We start from the raw sequence: 13,679 nt of genomic DNA, 5'->3' as shown, positions 1-13,679 counted from the left end.
AGCCTGGAGGTGGCCCATCCCTCCTCTGAAAGGTAATTGGGGGCATAATGGAAGCCCAGCTGATGGTATTACAGCAAAGGCATCCAGTATGTCCACTCACCAGTACACATTAACACAAAGAAAATGGCCTCTGCCCCCACCTATTACTGGCCTTCATAGCAAAGAACACATGGAAGGGCAACGCACATGAAACAAACAAAAGTAAAATTCCGAGTTCAATTTGCTAGACAGTTTGCTTACCAACCAAATTAACCTGTCTAACAGTTTGCGTCAAAACAGGGGTTTAGTTAGCACACATTTGCAAACGCATGTGAAAGCTGCAGGGCCACTCCACGGCTCCCTGTGCTACCTGCAGTCCAAACTCTAATGAATTTCAGATTTTAGGTATTACCTTGGGGAGATGCAGACTAGAATACTGCAATCACTGAGCAACAAATGAGATCACCTGTGATGTAATTTAGTTATCTTGCAAACCTGGCCTGTTAGTGAGCCCCGAGGACCGGAGTTGAGGACCACTGCCCTAGAGGCTTTTCCAGTGCCCTGCCTGTACTTTTTGCGGTTCTTTGTGCCTGGAAAATTGATAATGTCCATGGTGTCCAAAAAGCGTTCTTTTAGCTCAAAAAGGCTTTTGGACGAACTGAAAAACAGCAACGGTGTATCGGAATTATTTGAAGAACTGAGCGATAGCGATTCGTGGGAAAATTCGTCATCAGGTACTAAAAGTGACAACAGCGACGATTCTGCGACTGAGCTCAGCGATGTGCGGACTTGGTGCTCTATTGACTGCGGTACGGATCAGGCAGCGCCCCCCCAAGATTCCCATTTACTGGACCACCTGGTATGAAAGTTGACGTTGACCATGACAACCCCTTGGCACACCTACAATTATTTCTGACCGATGAGGTTATTGAAAAAATAGTTACCGAGACAACCGGTACAAAGAGCAACAATTGGCTACACATCGGAAGTTTGCAAGATGCAGAAAGTCGGAACCAGTGACTAAAGATGACATTTGGCAATTCTAATAATTCTTCAGGGAGTGGTGGGGAAACCCCTGCAGAAGTGGTATTGGACAACTAATACATTACTTGTCACTCCATTCTTTGGCACGGTCATGTCAGAGTACAGATTCTCCCTCATAATGAAATATCTCCACTTCCAAAACAATGAAGAATTTGATGAAATGTATTATTATATTATAATTTATGATTTAGTGTTTCAGACTTTATCATACCCGGGATGTCTACTAGACTCTTGTTTGGACAGATTTATGTGAGTTATTCCTAAGAATTACAGGCCTATTAAATTTTGTGTCTTGTAATGGTATCAGTGGTGAATTGTATTTCCATTTTTCTCTGGTGTGTATTATGTCCCAGATTTTTAATGCCTGTCGTGTAATTATATGTGTATTACTGTTTAATTTTCTATATTTTGGTGGGATCCAAATAATTTTTCCTAGGTGCGTGTCAAAATTTTTTGCACCAGGGGAGGGAAGGGAATATGGAAAATGAAGTTGGAGAGGAGGATGTAAGGTTAAAAGATTTATTGGAGAATGGAAAATTTATCACGTTATCGGATTTAAAAAAAAAGAAAGTAAACTGGAACGTAACCGAGTGGAGGTACTGTCAGTTGAGGCACTTTGTTGCCTCTCTCCCTCAGCCAATAAGAGATACGAAAGATTTGTTGCCATATGAACAAATGTGTATGTCGGAGAAAAGAATAAATAATATTTCAAACATCTATAAAATTATGAATGCAGGAGAGAAGCAGACAGTACCCCCACTTGTAGAAAAATGGGAAAGTGAATTGGGTGCACGAAGTGAGGGATTTCAATGGGAAAAAAGTATAAAATTAGTACATAACTCTGCGATAGATATAAGTACGGCAGAAATGAACTACAAACTTATCTCCAGATGGTATAATACCCCAGATAAAGTGGGGAGATACCAACTGGAGAGTTCAAAATATTGCTGGAGGGACTGTAAGGTAACTGGTACAATAACACACATATGGTGGGATTGCCCGAAAATCAAAAATATTGGAGGGAAGTATTATTCCTAATCAAAAAAATTACTAATACCGATATTAATGAAGACCCATGGACATGTTTGTTCCATGGTACAAAAATGTCGGTAAAACAATATAAAAAAACATTAATCTCCCATCTGTTAAACTCAGCAAAAAGTTTAATCCCCTTAAATTGCCAAAAGAAAGATCCGCCATCGTATAAAGAGACAAAGAGAAATTGGCCCACGGGACTTTGTGTGAGGTGGGTGCTAATGGCTGGAAATCAATGGAATGCACAGTGGATGTAAAGAAGAGTCTTTTTGTATTGATCTGTGAGTAATCTCATACTCCTTTGAGCACCTGGTTACACCCATTAATCTTAAGGTCACTTTTTTATTCCTTGAAATAAATCCATTTTCTCTGGGTAACTTAATTTATTAAATGTTCAAATAATACAAAGGAGGACGAAAATGCCCCGTCCCAGGGATTGCACAGCTTATTATAGGTCCTTTATATGTCCCTTAGATAGGGAGATAATTTTCAGTAATCCTCCCACGTATTATCTGTGTCTATATATGATTTCTAGGACTATGAATCTCAAGGCCGTACACACAATAAGAAAATCTGTAGGGAAAATTCGTCCGACGTCCGATCTGTCGATTTTCGGATTGTTAGTATGGTGTTTTCGAGAGCCCACTCAGACTTTTCGGGTGACAAAATCCTGATGTGCAGGCTATATAATTTTTGTCATCCATCAAAACAACGTCCGATTTCATCTCATTAGTACAAATTTTGACGGAAAAAAATCTTATGTGCAAGACTAGGCATGCTCAGAGACTAAATAACACATACAAAACAATCCAGCACATGACATCACTTCTGAAGTAGAATTCTGTCGTACGGGAAAATTCGTATGAAAATAACCTCTTCACTTTCCACATCAGACTAGCATGCCACAAAAAACGGACGACAGATCGTTAGATAATCTGATCGTGTGTACGGGGCTTTAGCCTCACCCAGACCCTGTGTACAGATGAACAGAACTAGACACACTGGTTAAAGCTGAACACAAGGAATTTAACCACTTTATAAAATGTGTCAGAATACTATGGGTTAAGTCCAATGAGGTGCATGCCTACTCGTGGATTTATTTCTTCTACAGCTTATATTCTGAACGCCGGGGGGCATAGCGATCGCTATACTTTTGGAACTCTGACACTGGATATTATGTGAATCTATTAACAAAATGCAAAGCCTTCTGTGAATGTACAGCAGAGGGGAGAGGCAAGCAGAGAAGTTGCCATATGAGAAGACCGCATCTCTCCTTTTAGAGCACCGGGAGTGTAGTGCTAGCTGTACTCTTGGCGCTCAATAAACCAGATGTAAATAACAGATAAATCCAAAAGATGGCATGTACCTTATTGGACTTAACCCCCAGTAATCTGACACACTTTACAAAGTGGCTGATTTCCTAGAGCTCAGGTTGAGTGTCTGAGAATTTCACTGTCATTTCTCTCTTCTACTTTCAGCAATGGCGTCTGCTGATCTGAGGAAGGAGCTAGAATGTTCCGTCTGTCTGAACATTTATACAGATCCTATAACCCTGATATGTGGACACAACTTCTGCCGGAACTGTATTGGTTGTGTGTTGGATACACAGGAGGGGTCTGGAGGGTATTCCTGTCCTGAATGCAGAGAAAAATTCCAGGATCGACCTGCACTGCACAGGAACATAACACTACGTAACATAGTGGATAATTTCCTGTCTGCTCAATCAGTTCAGGAGGAGTCCGGGGCCTTCTGTACTTACTGTATTCACGCTCCTGTACCTGCTGTGAAATCCTGTCTCCATTGTGAAGCTTCTCTGTGTGACAATCACCTGAGAGTCCACAGCAAGTCACCAGAACACGTCTTATGTGACCTCAACACTTCCCTGGAGAACAGGAAATGCTCAGTCCATAAGGAACTACTCAAGTATTACTGCACTGAGGACTCCACCTGTATCTGTGTGTCCTGCAGGCTGGATGGAGAACACCGGGGACACCGGGTGGAAACTCTGGATGAGGCCTATGAGATGAAGAAGAAGAAACTGAGAAATGTTCTGCAGAAACTGATGACAGAGATAGAGGAGACGGAGAAAAGAATCCAGAGTCTGCAGGAACGCAGGAGGAAAGTACAAGGAAAAGCAGATGATGAAACTGAGAGAGTCACTGCCCTGTTCAGAGACCTCAGGAGACATCTGGAAGACCTGGAGAAGAGAGTCCTGAGTGAGATCTCTGGGCAGGCAGAGCGGGTCTCTCTATCACTGTCTGATATGATACAACAGCTAAAAATAAGGGAGGAGAAGCTGTACAGTAAGATGGATTATCTTGAGGAGCTGTGTAACATGACGGATCCACTGACTGTCCTACAGAAATCAGACACAGGTGACTTGTGTGAAACTGAGGATGGAGATGATGAGGACAGAAAGAGATATGATCAACTCCTCCATGATGGAGGGGATCTGGATGTGGACGGGATCTCCCACACATTACACACAGGTTTATCTGATATCATAGAAAAAACAAAACCTCCTGCGCTCAAGTGCTGTCTGATGGAGTAGAAAGAGGTGCACTGCAGACTCAGATGTAGAGAGAGCTGTTTGGTCTTGCTGCCCCCTTCAGGATCAAGGGTATCCAGAACCACTGGTAGAAAAGACAAAAAAGAAAAAAAGGGGGCGCACCGACCTAGTGCATTACCATAAAACCATTTATTAAAATATTAAAAGGTGTACAAAGTACTCACAAAACTAGTGTGATACAACACACATCGAAAATAGCATAAACAGTCTCCAAGGTAGCCAGGTCCCAATTATGACGAATGGGCATGCAGATGGTCGCATGGGGCTGCTATGGCTAGGCTGACGCGTTTCAGGGGCGAGCCCCCTTCCTCAGAGCCAGATGAAATGCCGCTAGATCACAAGCCGAACGGCCGAAGACTAAATGGGAGTAGACCCCACCTCTTCCTGTTCTGCCCCCAACCCCAAGGGCGGGGCAAAGGGGAGGGAGGAAGGGAAGAAAAGGGGAAGAGGGAGGGGAAAAGGGAAGGGAGAAGAATGAGACGGAAAAGGAAGCCAAGAAAGAAGAAGAGAGGAAGGAAAAATGGGGATGCTGGGACAGGGAAAGGACATGGAAGAGGGGGGGGGGGGGTGGTCAAGGACACTTGTCCAGCCCGAACCAAGCCACACCCACCTTCCAAGGCCAGCTTGGACTATGTGATCAGCGGCAAAAAATGTACAGCAATTGAAACACTTGTTATAACAAAAAAAGGGGGGGGAACGATAATGAGTCAGATGTAGTGGATAATGCATTTGAGGACAAAGGCGGTATAAATATATATATATATATATATAGACACATATGCACATATGCACACATGCATGTACATACATATACGCACACACATAGACAGTCAGTACTTTAGGTCTCCATAGGAACAAGAACATACTCCACTGCTTTACCCGTGCATCTTCATTGGTAAGCAGAACAGTATCAGCCACCCCCAACCTGTAATACTGCAGGGGGGACTACCCATGGGAGCAGAGCTTATACAGATCACCTGGCATGGTGCACGGGGATCCCGCTAGCCTCCACACGCTGACGATCCCTGTATCCTAATATGAGGAGGGCACCGCTGGCCGGGACTGAAATGGTCCGCTGCATGTTGAAAAAGCGCCATTCGGATGGCTGTGTCCCTTCTCTGGGACGCACGCCAACCCGTACCCGGAAGTGAAACACCGGAAGGGCGGGTGGATGCGTTCCACCAGCATCACTTCCGCCATCACTACAGGGCGCCGCACGGACCATATGTCCACAAGTCACTGGCTGTGCTGCCCAGCAGTGAACATGGACAGAGCGGAACTCACCCGACTCCACCCTCCTCCCTGCTTCCCTGCATAAACTACCAATACTACATGTCCACAAAGGCGGCTCAGAATCATGGACAATGATGAAATGGGCTCGCAAGACACATATAAACCATGATCAAGACACAACAACAATCAAAGAACACTGATTAGTAATAGATGATAAATTAATAAAATAAGGTAATAATGACCATAATAACGCTGAAATATAATACTAAAATAAGGAGATTTTCTTGAGGGATGAAAGTAAACCACATATAAAAAATATATATATATATAATAAAATAATATAATCCATAATAGTGGTGCCAGTAATCATAGAACGTATATAGATATACATATATATGTTTATATTTAGACATGTACTATTTGTCTTCATTACTGTTTATATTTGTTTTTTGTGTCTTGCCCAAAATATGTATAGTGCAAGTAATAAATGGCCATTGTGTCATCACCGTCCATAAGCAGGCCACAGAAAGACAACCATGTCCCCGTGCAGACATGCGTAGTGCAGAAAACATACACTCAAACCAACACCAGCTGGTCGTTGGGTACATACACCGACGCTGATCCTAATAGCCAAAAATGGGCTATCACAGCTATCCGACCCGGAGGGCTGTACCACAGAGGAGCAAGGGGGGGGGGGTGAGGGTGAGATAGGGGGAGGTAAAGGGAGGAGAGAGATTATCACACCACTGTGTGCAGCTCAATCTCCTCATTCAAACCCTTCGGGGCTAGAGACCCCAGGGTGAATATCCAATAGGCCTCTCTGGTGCAGAGCCTTTGGTACTTGAGGCCACCATCCAAATCTTTGTTAATGGCCTCTATCCCAAAGACCCTCAAGCCTTCAACACTACTATTGTGTGCATCCAGAAAGTGCCGGGGAACAGAGTATTTGTCCTTCTGGAGAGTGATGCCACTTTTGTGCTCACCAATTCTAACTCTCAAAGGTCTAGTCGTGCGGCCGACATAAAGGAGGCCACAGGGACAGAGCATCCCATAGACCACGTGGGTGGTGCTACAGTTAATAAACTGATTGATCTTATAGGTTTTTCCATCAATGGCTGCAACATCTTTTTTCCTGTGGCACATGTGTGCACACGTGCCACAGTTGTTGACACCACACCTGTAACATCCCTTTTGGTCAAAAATTCGGCCCCAGGCCCCATTTAACCCATTTGTCTTCCTGTCCTTTCTAACCCTACTAGGGGCCACCATACTTCTAAGGTCCCTGGGTTTCCTAAATATAAGGTTCGGGTGTGGGGGTAGATGGTCTTTTAACACAGGGTCCTGTTGGAGGATTTTCCAGTTCCTCTTCAGGACTTTCTGTATGACAGGGGCTTGGTTATTAAACCTAGTACAGAATCTAACCTGCACCACCCCTTCTGTTCCAGGATTTCCCACTTTCGCTGTATCCACCGGAGAAGCGTCATAAAGGGACAAGTACTTTCCATAGGCCTCCTTTATATGTTCGGCCTTGTAACCCTTTTCCTCAAACTTCTTACTTAAAATTGCTCCCTGTTCCTCATAATCAACCTTACGTGTGCATGTCCGCTTAAGCCTGCAGAACTGGCCGAAAGGGACATTTCTGATCCACTTGGGGTGATGATGACTACGGGCATGGAGAAACGAATTACCAGCACTGGGCTTGAAGTGTGTTTTTGAATAAATCAAGCCTTCGTCATCCACCCGAAGCTCAAGATCCAGAAATATCAAACACTCATCATCCAGCACATGAGTGAAAGCAATGCCATAGGGATTATCCGAACAGTAAAGCAGAAATTGCTGCAACTGTTCATCAGATCCATCCCAGATGACTAAGATGTCATCTATGTAGCGTGCGAACAGGACCAGGTTTGCCCCAAAGGGATTATTGGCCCAAATGTATTGGCTTTCCCAATATCCCATAAATAAGTTGGCATAACTTGGGGCAAACCTGGCCCCCATGGCTGTGCCCTTGATTTGTCTGTAGTGGCCCCCAAGGAACGTGAAATAATTATGCGTGAGCATATATTCAATGCCACTATATAGAAACTGGATCTGGGCATGATGAAATGCTTGATCCTTAGTTAGAAAGTACTGCACTGCTTGCAGGCCAAAGTCATGTCTTATACTCGTGTACAAGGATGTGACGTCCAGAGACAGCCATCTGTACCCATCCTGCCATTTGTATGATGACAGTATGTCCAACATATGACCAGAGTCTTTAACATACGAAGGTAATGTGGTAACTAGATCTTGTAGGAAATGATCCACATAACATCCCAGGTTGCTGGCTAGGCTGTCAATGCCAGCAATGATGGGCCTGCCTGGAGGATTGAGGGGGTCCTTGTGGATTTTGGGGATATGATAGAAGTGAGGGGTGACTGGATATTTGCGAAACAAGAATAGATACTCATCTTTAGTGATAACTCCGCTCTTTAAAGCTACTTCCAGGAGAACCTGGAGTTCTTGCTTGTACCTCATGGTGGGATCACAGAAGAGTCTTTCATAAGTGGTGGTGTCATTTAAAAGCCTTTCAGCTTCCTTTATGTAGACATCTCTGTCTTGAATAACAAGACTTCCTCCCTTATCCCACCATGAGGTACAAGCAAGAACTCCAGGTTCTCCTGGAAGTAGCTTTAAAGAGCGGAGTTATCACTAAAGATGAGTATCTATTCTTGTTTCGCAAATATCCAGTCACCCCTCACTTCTATCATATCCCCAAAATCCACAAGGACCCCCTCAATCCTCCAGGCAGGCCCATCATTGCTGGCATTGACAGCCTAGCCAGCAACCTGGGATGTTATGTGGATCATTTCCTACAAGATCTAGTTACCACATTACCTTCGTATGTTAAAGACTCTGGTCATATGTTGGACATACTGTCATCATACAAATGGCAGGATGGGTACAGATGGCTGTCTCTGGACGTCACATCCTTGTACACGAGTATAAGACATGACTTTGGCCTGCAAGCAGTGCAGTACTTTCTAACTAAGGATCAAGCATTTCATCATGCCCAGATCCAGTTTCTATATAGTGGCATTGAATATATGCTCACGCATAATTATTTCACGTTCCTTGGGGGCCACTACAGACAAATCAAGGGCACAGCCATGGGGGCCAGGTTTGCCCCAAGTTATGCCAACTTATTTATGGGATATTGGGAAAGCCAATACATTTGGGCCAATAATCCCTTTGGGGCAAACCTGGTCCTGTTCGCACGCTACATAGATGACATCTTAGTCATCTGGGATGGATCTGATGAACAGTTGCAGCAATTTCTGCTTTACTGTTCGGATAATCCCTATGGCATTGCTTTCACTCATGTGCTGGATGATGAGTGTTTGATATTTCTGGATCTTGAGCTTCGGGTGGATGACGAAGGCTTGATTTATTCAAAAACACACTTCAAGCCCAGTGCTGGTAATTCGTTTCTCCATGCCCGTAGTCATCATCACCCCAAGTGGATCAGAAATGTCCCTTTCGGCCAGTTCTGCAGGCTTAAGCGGACATGCACACGTAAGGTTGATTATGAGGAACAGGGAGCAATTTTAAGTAAGAAGTTTGAGGAAAAGGGTTACAAGGCCGAACATATAAAGGAGGCCTATGGAAAGTACTTGTCCCTTTATGACGCTTCTCCGGTGGATACAGCGAAAGTGGGAAATCCTGGAACAGAAGGGGTGGTGCAGGTTAGATTCTGTACTAGGTTTAATAACCAAGCCCCTGTCATACAGAAAGTCCTGAAGAGGAACTGGAAAATCCTCCAACAGGACCCTGTGTTAAAAGACCATCTACCCCCACACCCGAACCTTATATTTAGGAAACCCAGGGACCTTAGAAGTATGGTGGCCCCTAGTAGGGTTAGAAAGGACAGGAAGACAAATGGGTTAAATGGGGCCTGGGGCCGAATTTTTGACCAAAAGGGATGTTACAGGTGTGGTGTCAACAACTGTGGCACGTGTGCACACATGTGCCACAGGAAAAAAGATGTTGCAGCCATTGATGGAAAAACCTATAAGATCAATCAGTTTATTAACTGTAGCACCACCCACGTGGTCTATGGGATGCTCTGTCCCTGTGGCCTCCTTTATGTCGGCCGCACGACTAGACCTTTGAGAGTTAGAATTGGTGAGCACAAAAGTGGCATCACTCTCCAGAAGGACAAATACTCTGTTCCCCGGCACTTTCTGGATGCACACAATAGTAGTGTTGAAGGCTTGAGGGTCTTTGGGATAGAGGCCATTAACAAAGATTTGGATGGTGGCCTCAAGTACCAAAGGCTCTGCACCAGAGAGGCCTATTGGATATTCACCCTGGGGTCTCTAGCCCCGAAGGGTTTGAATGAGGAGATTGAGCTGCACACAGTGGTGTGATAATCTCTCTCCTCCCTTTACCTCCCCCTATCTCACCCTCACCCCCCCCCCCTTGCTCCTCTGTGGTACAGCCCTCCGGGTCGGATAGCTGTGATAGCCCATTTTTGGCTATTAGGATCAGCGTCGGTGTATGTACCCAACGACCAGCTGGTGTTGGTTTGAGTGTATGTTTTCTGCACTACGCATGTCTGCACGGGGACATGGTTGTCTTTCTGTGGCCTGCTTATGGACGGTGATGACACAATGGCCATTTATTACTTGCACTATACATATTTTGGGCAAGACACAAAAAACAAATATAAACAGTAATGAAGACAAATAGTACATGTCTAAATATAAACATATATATGTATATCTATATACGTTCTATGATTACTGGCACCACTATTATGGATTATATTATTTTATTATATATATATATATTTTTTATATGTGGTTTACTTTCATCCCTCAAGAAAATCTCCTTATTTTAGTATTATATTTCAGCGTTATTATGGTCATTATTACCTTATTTTATTAATTTATCATTTATTACTAATCAGTGTTCTTTGATTGTTGTTGTGTCTTGATCATGGTTTATATGTGTCTTGCGAGCCCATTTCATCATTGTCCATGATTCTGAGCCGCCTTTGTGGACATGTAGTATTGGTAGTTTATGCAGGGAAGCAGGGAGGAGGGTGGAGTCGGGTGAGTTCCGCTCTGTCCATGTTCACTGCTGGGCAGCACAGCCAGTGACTTGTGGACATATGGTCCGTGCGGCGCCCTGTAGTGATGGCGGAAGTGATGCTGGTGGAACGCATCCACCCGCCCTTCCGGTGTTTCACTTCCGGGTACGGGTTGGCGTGCGTCCCAGAGAAGGGACACAGCCATCCGAATGGCGCTTTTTCAACATGCAGCGGACCATTTCAGTCCCGGCCAGCGGTGCCCTCCTCATATTAGGATACAGGGATCGTCAGCGTGTGGAGGCTAGCGGGATCCCCGTGCACCATGCCAGGTGATCTGTATAAGCTCTGCTCCCATGGGTAGTCCCCCCTGCAGTATTACAGGTTGGGGGTGGCTGATACTGTTCTGCTTACCAATGAAGATGCACGGGTAAAGCAGTGGAGTATGTTCTTGTTCCTATGGAGACCTAAAGTACTGACTGTCTATGTGTGTGCGTATATGTATGTACATGCATGTGTGCATATGTGCATATGTGTCTATATATATATATATATATATTTATACCGCCTTTGTCCTCAAATGCATTATCCACTACATCTGACTCATTATCGTTCCCCCCCCTTTTTTTGTTATAACAAGTGTTTCAATTGCTGTACATTTTTTGCCGCTGATCACATAGTCCAAGCTGGCCTTGGAAGGTGGGTGTGGCTTGGTTCGGGCTGGACAAGTGTCCTTGACCACCCCCCCCCCCCCTCTTCCATGTCCTTTCCCTGTCCCAGCATCCCCATTTTTCCTTCCTCTCTTCTTCTTTCTTGGCTTCCTTTTCCGTCTCATTCTTCTCCCTTCCCTTTTCCCCTCCCTCTTCCCCTTTTCTTCCCTTCCTCCCTCCCCTTTGCCCCGCCCTTGGGGTTGGGGGCAGAACAGGAAGAGGTGGGGTCTACTCCCATTTAGTCTTCGGCCGTTCGGCTTGTGATCTAGCGGCATTTCATCTGGCTCTGAGGAAGGGGGCTCGCCCCTGAAACGCGTCAGCCTAGCCATAGCAGCCCCATGCGACCATCTGCATGCCCATTCGTCATAATTGGGACCTGGCTACCTTGGAGACTGTTTATGCTATTTTCGATGTGTGTTGTATCACACTAGTTTTGTGAGTACTTTGTACACCTTTTAATATTTTAATAAATGGTTTTATGGTAATGCACTAGGTCGGTGCGCCCCCTTTTTTTCTTTTTTGTCTTTTCTTTTCTTTTCTTTTCTTTTTTGTCTTATCTGATATCATGTCTGGGGTAAATGTCCAGAAATGTACAGACTCACCTGTCTATCCACATTCTACTACGAAGGGCATGTCTGGGGTAAATGTCCAGAAATGTACAGACTCACCTGTCTATCCACATTCTAATACGAAGGGCATGTCTGGGGTAAATGTCCAGAAATGTACAGACTCACCTGTCTATCCACATTCTAATACGAAGGGCATGTCTGGGGTAAATGTAGAGAAATGTACAGACTCACCTGTCTATCCACATTCTAATACGAAGGGCATGTCTGGGGTAAATGTAGAGAAATGTACAGACTCACCTGTCTATCCACATTCTACTACGAAGGGCAAAGGTCACACCAATGCTGAACCATCCAGGAAACGCCTCAAATTCACCCCCACCAAACAACGCTCACACATGGAGGTGGTAGAACCAAATATTGAGGCTGTACAGCAAACATGGGGGCTGTCGGGGGTTACAGACATATTACTGGATGTGAGGACAGCTGGTAATTATCTCCATATATCAGATGACAGGAAAACTGCATCCTCATCATCACATCAGAATCGCCCAGAAACACCAGAGAGATTTCAATGTCCTCAGGTGATAAGTCGTCAGAGTTTCTCCTCAGGGAGACATTACTGGGAAGTGGATGTTGGGGGTTCTGTCTACTGGAAAGTAGGATTGTGTTATCCCAGTATAGACAGGAAAGGAGTTCAGTCTTGGATTGGATGTAATAAGAAGTCCTGGGGTTTGGAGAGGTTGTGGGGTGATGAGTACTTGGTGATACATGACAGAAAGGAGACCCCATTACCTGGCCGTGTCTCCAGTAACAGAGTCAGGATAGATCTTGATTATGATGCCGGGCGGATCTCCTTTTATGAATTGTGTGATCCGATCCGACACCTCCACACCTTCACCACCACCTTCACTGAGCCCCTCCGTGCTGGGATAGGTGTATGGAAAGGTTTTATAAAGATATCTGAGAAGAATCAGATGTGAGAAATCTGTCCAAAGACTGGTGACACCACAGGTTGGGGAATCAAATTGGTTCAATACTCAGCCAGGAAGAGAAAGCAGTGGACAAGAATCAACATAACTGATTTATTTATAAAGCTGCAGGCTCCAGAGCCATCATCTTCATCCTAAAAGCTGGTCCACACTACCGCGACTTGTCAGGCGACTTGTCAGCCTGACAAGTCGCGCTCCCTCACGGTCCATTGACTGCTACAGGACCCGTTCTAATAGGAGCGACACAAGTCGCTCCGACTTAGAAAAAGGGTCCTGTACTACTTCGGGGCGACCTCGGAGCGACTTGCATAGACTTGCATTATGTGAAGTCGTGGTGCATGGGAATGCACAAGTCGCCCCCGAAGTAGTAAGGAGTCGTGCCGCCCCAGTGTGAACCGAGGCTAAACCTCACTTCACTACCTAGTGTTTCACTGACTAGGAACAAGCATGCAGGAGGTCCGATTGTTCAGGATTCACTGA

The 13,679-nt window shown here is 44.9% G+C and overlaps 1 protein-coding gene across 1 annotated transcript; it reads left to right on the top strand.

Moving 5' to 3' along the window:
• The first annotated feature begins 3,513 nt into the window (after nucleotides 1–3,513).
• Nucleotides 3,514–13,270, top strand: LOC309558235 (E3 ubiquitin/ISG15 ligase TRIM25-like). The gene is made up of 2 exons (XM_082261273.1): nucleotides 3,514–4,558; nucleotides 12,402–13,270. The coding sequence occupies exons 1-2, from the start codon at nucleotides 3,539–3,541 to the stop codon at nucleotides 13,188–13,190; spliced, it is 1,809 nt and encodes a 602-aa protein (XP_082117399.1). The 5' UTR covers nucleotides 3,514–3,538; the 3' UTR covers nucleotides 13,191–13,270.
• The last annotated feature ends 409 nt before the right edge of the window (nucleotides 13,271–13,679 follow it).

Source organism: Pelophylax lessonae (assembly GCF_965119305.1).
Source record: "Pelophylax lessonae genome assembly, chromosome: 1".
Lineage (NCBI taxonomy): Eukaryota > Metazoa > Chordata > Amphibia > Anura > Ranidae > Pelophylax > Pelophylax lessonae.
The sequence above is the reverse complement of the archived record's forward strand: the minus strand, read 5'-3'. Positions and strand labels throughout refer to the sequence as shown.

Bases quoted from the DNA above. Each gene is read 5' to 3' on its own strand.
- LOC309558235 (XM_082261273.1), top strand. From the start codon at position 3,539: ATGGCGTCTGCTGATCTGAGGAAGGAGCTAGAATGTTCCGTCTGTCTG. The intron at 4,559-12,401 runs ATCATAGAAAAA...TCTAATACGAAG, and splicing joins TACACACAGGTTTATCTGAT to GGCATGTCTGGGGTAAATGT.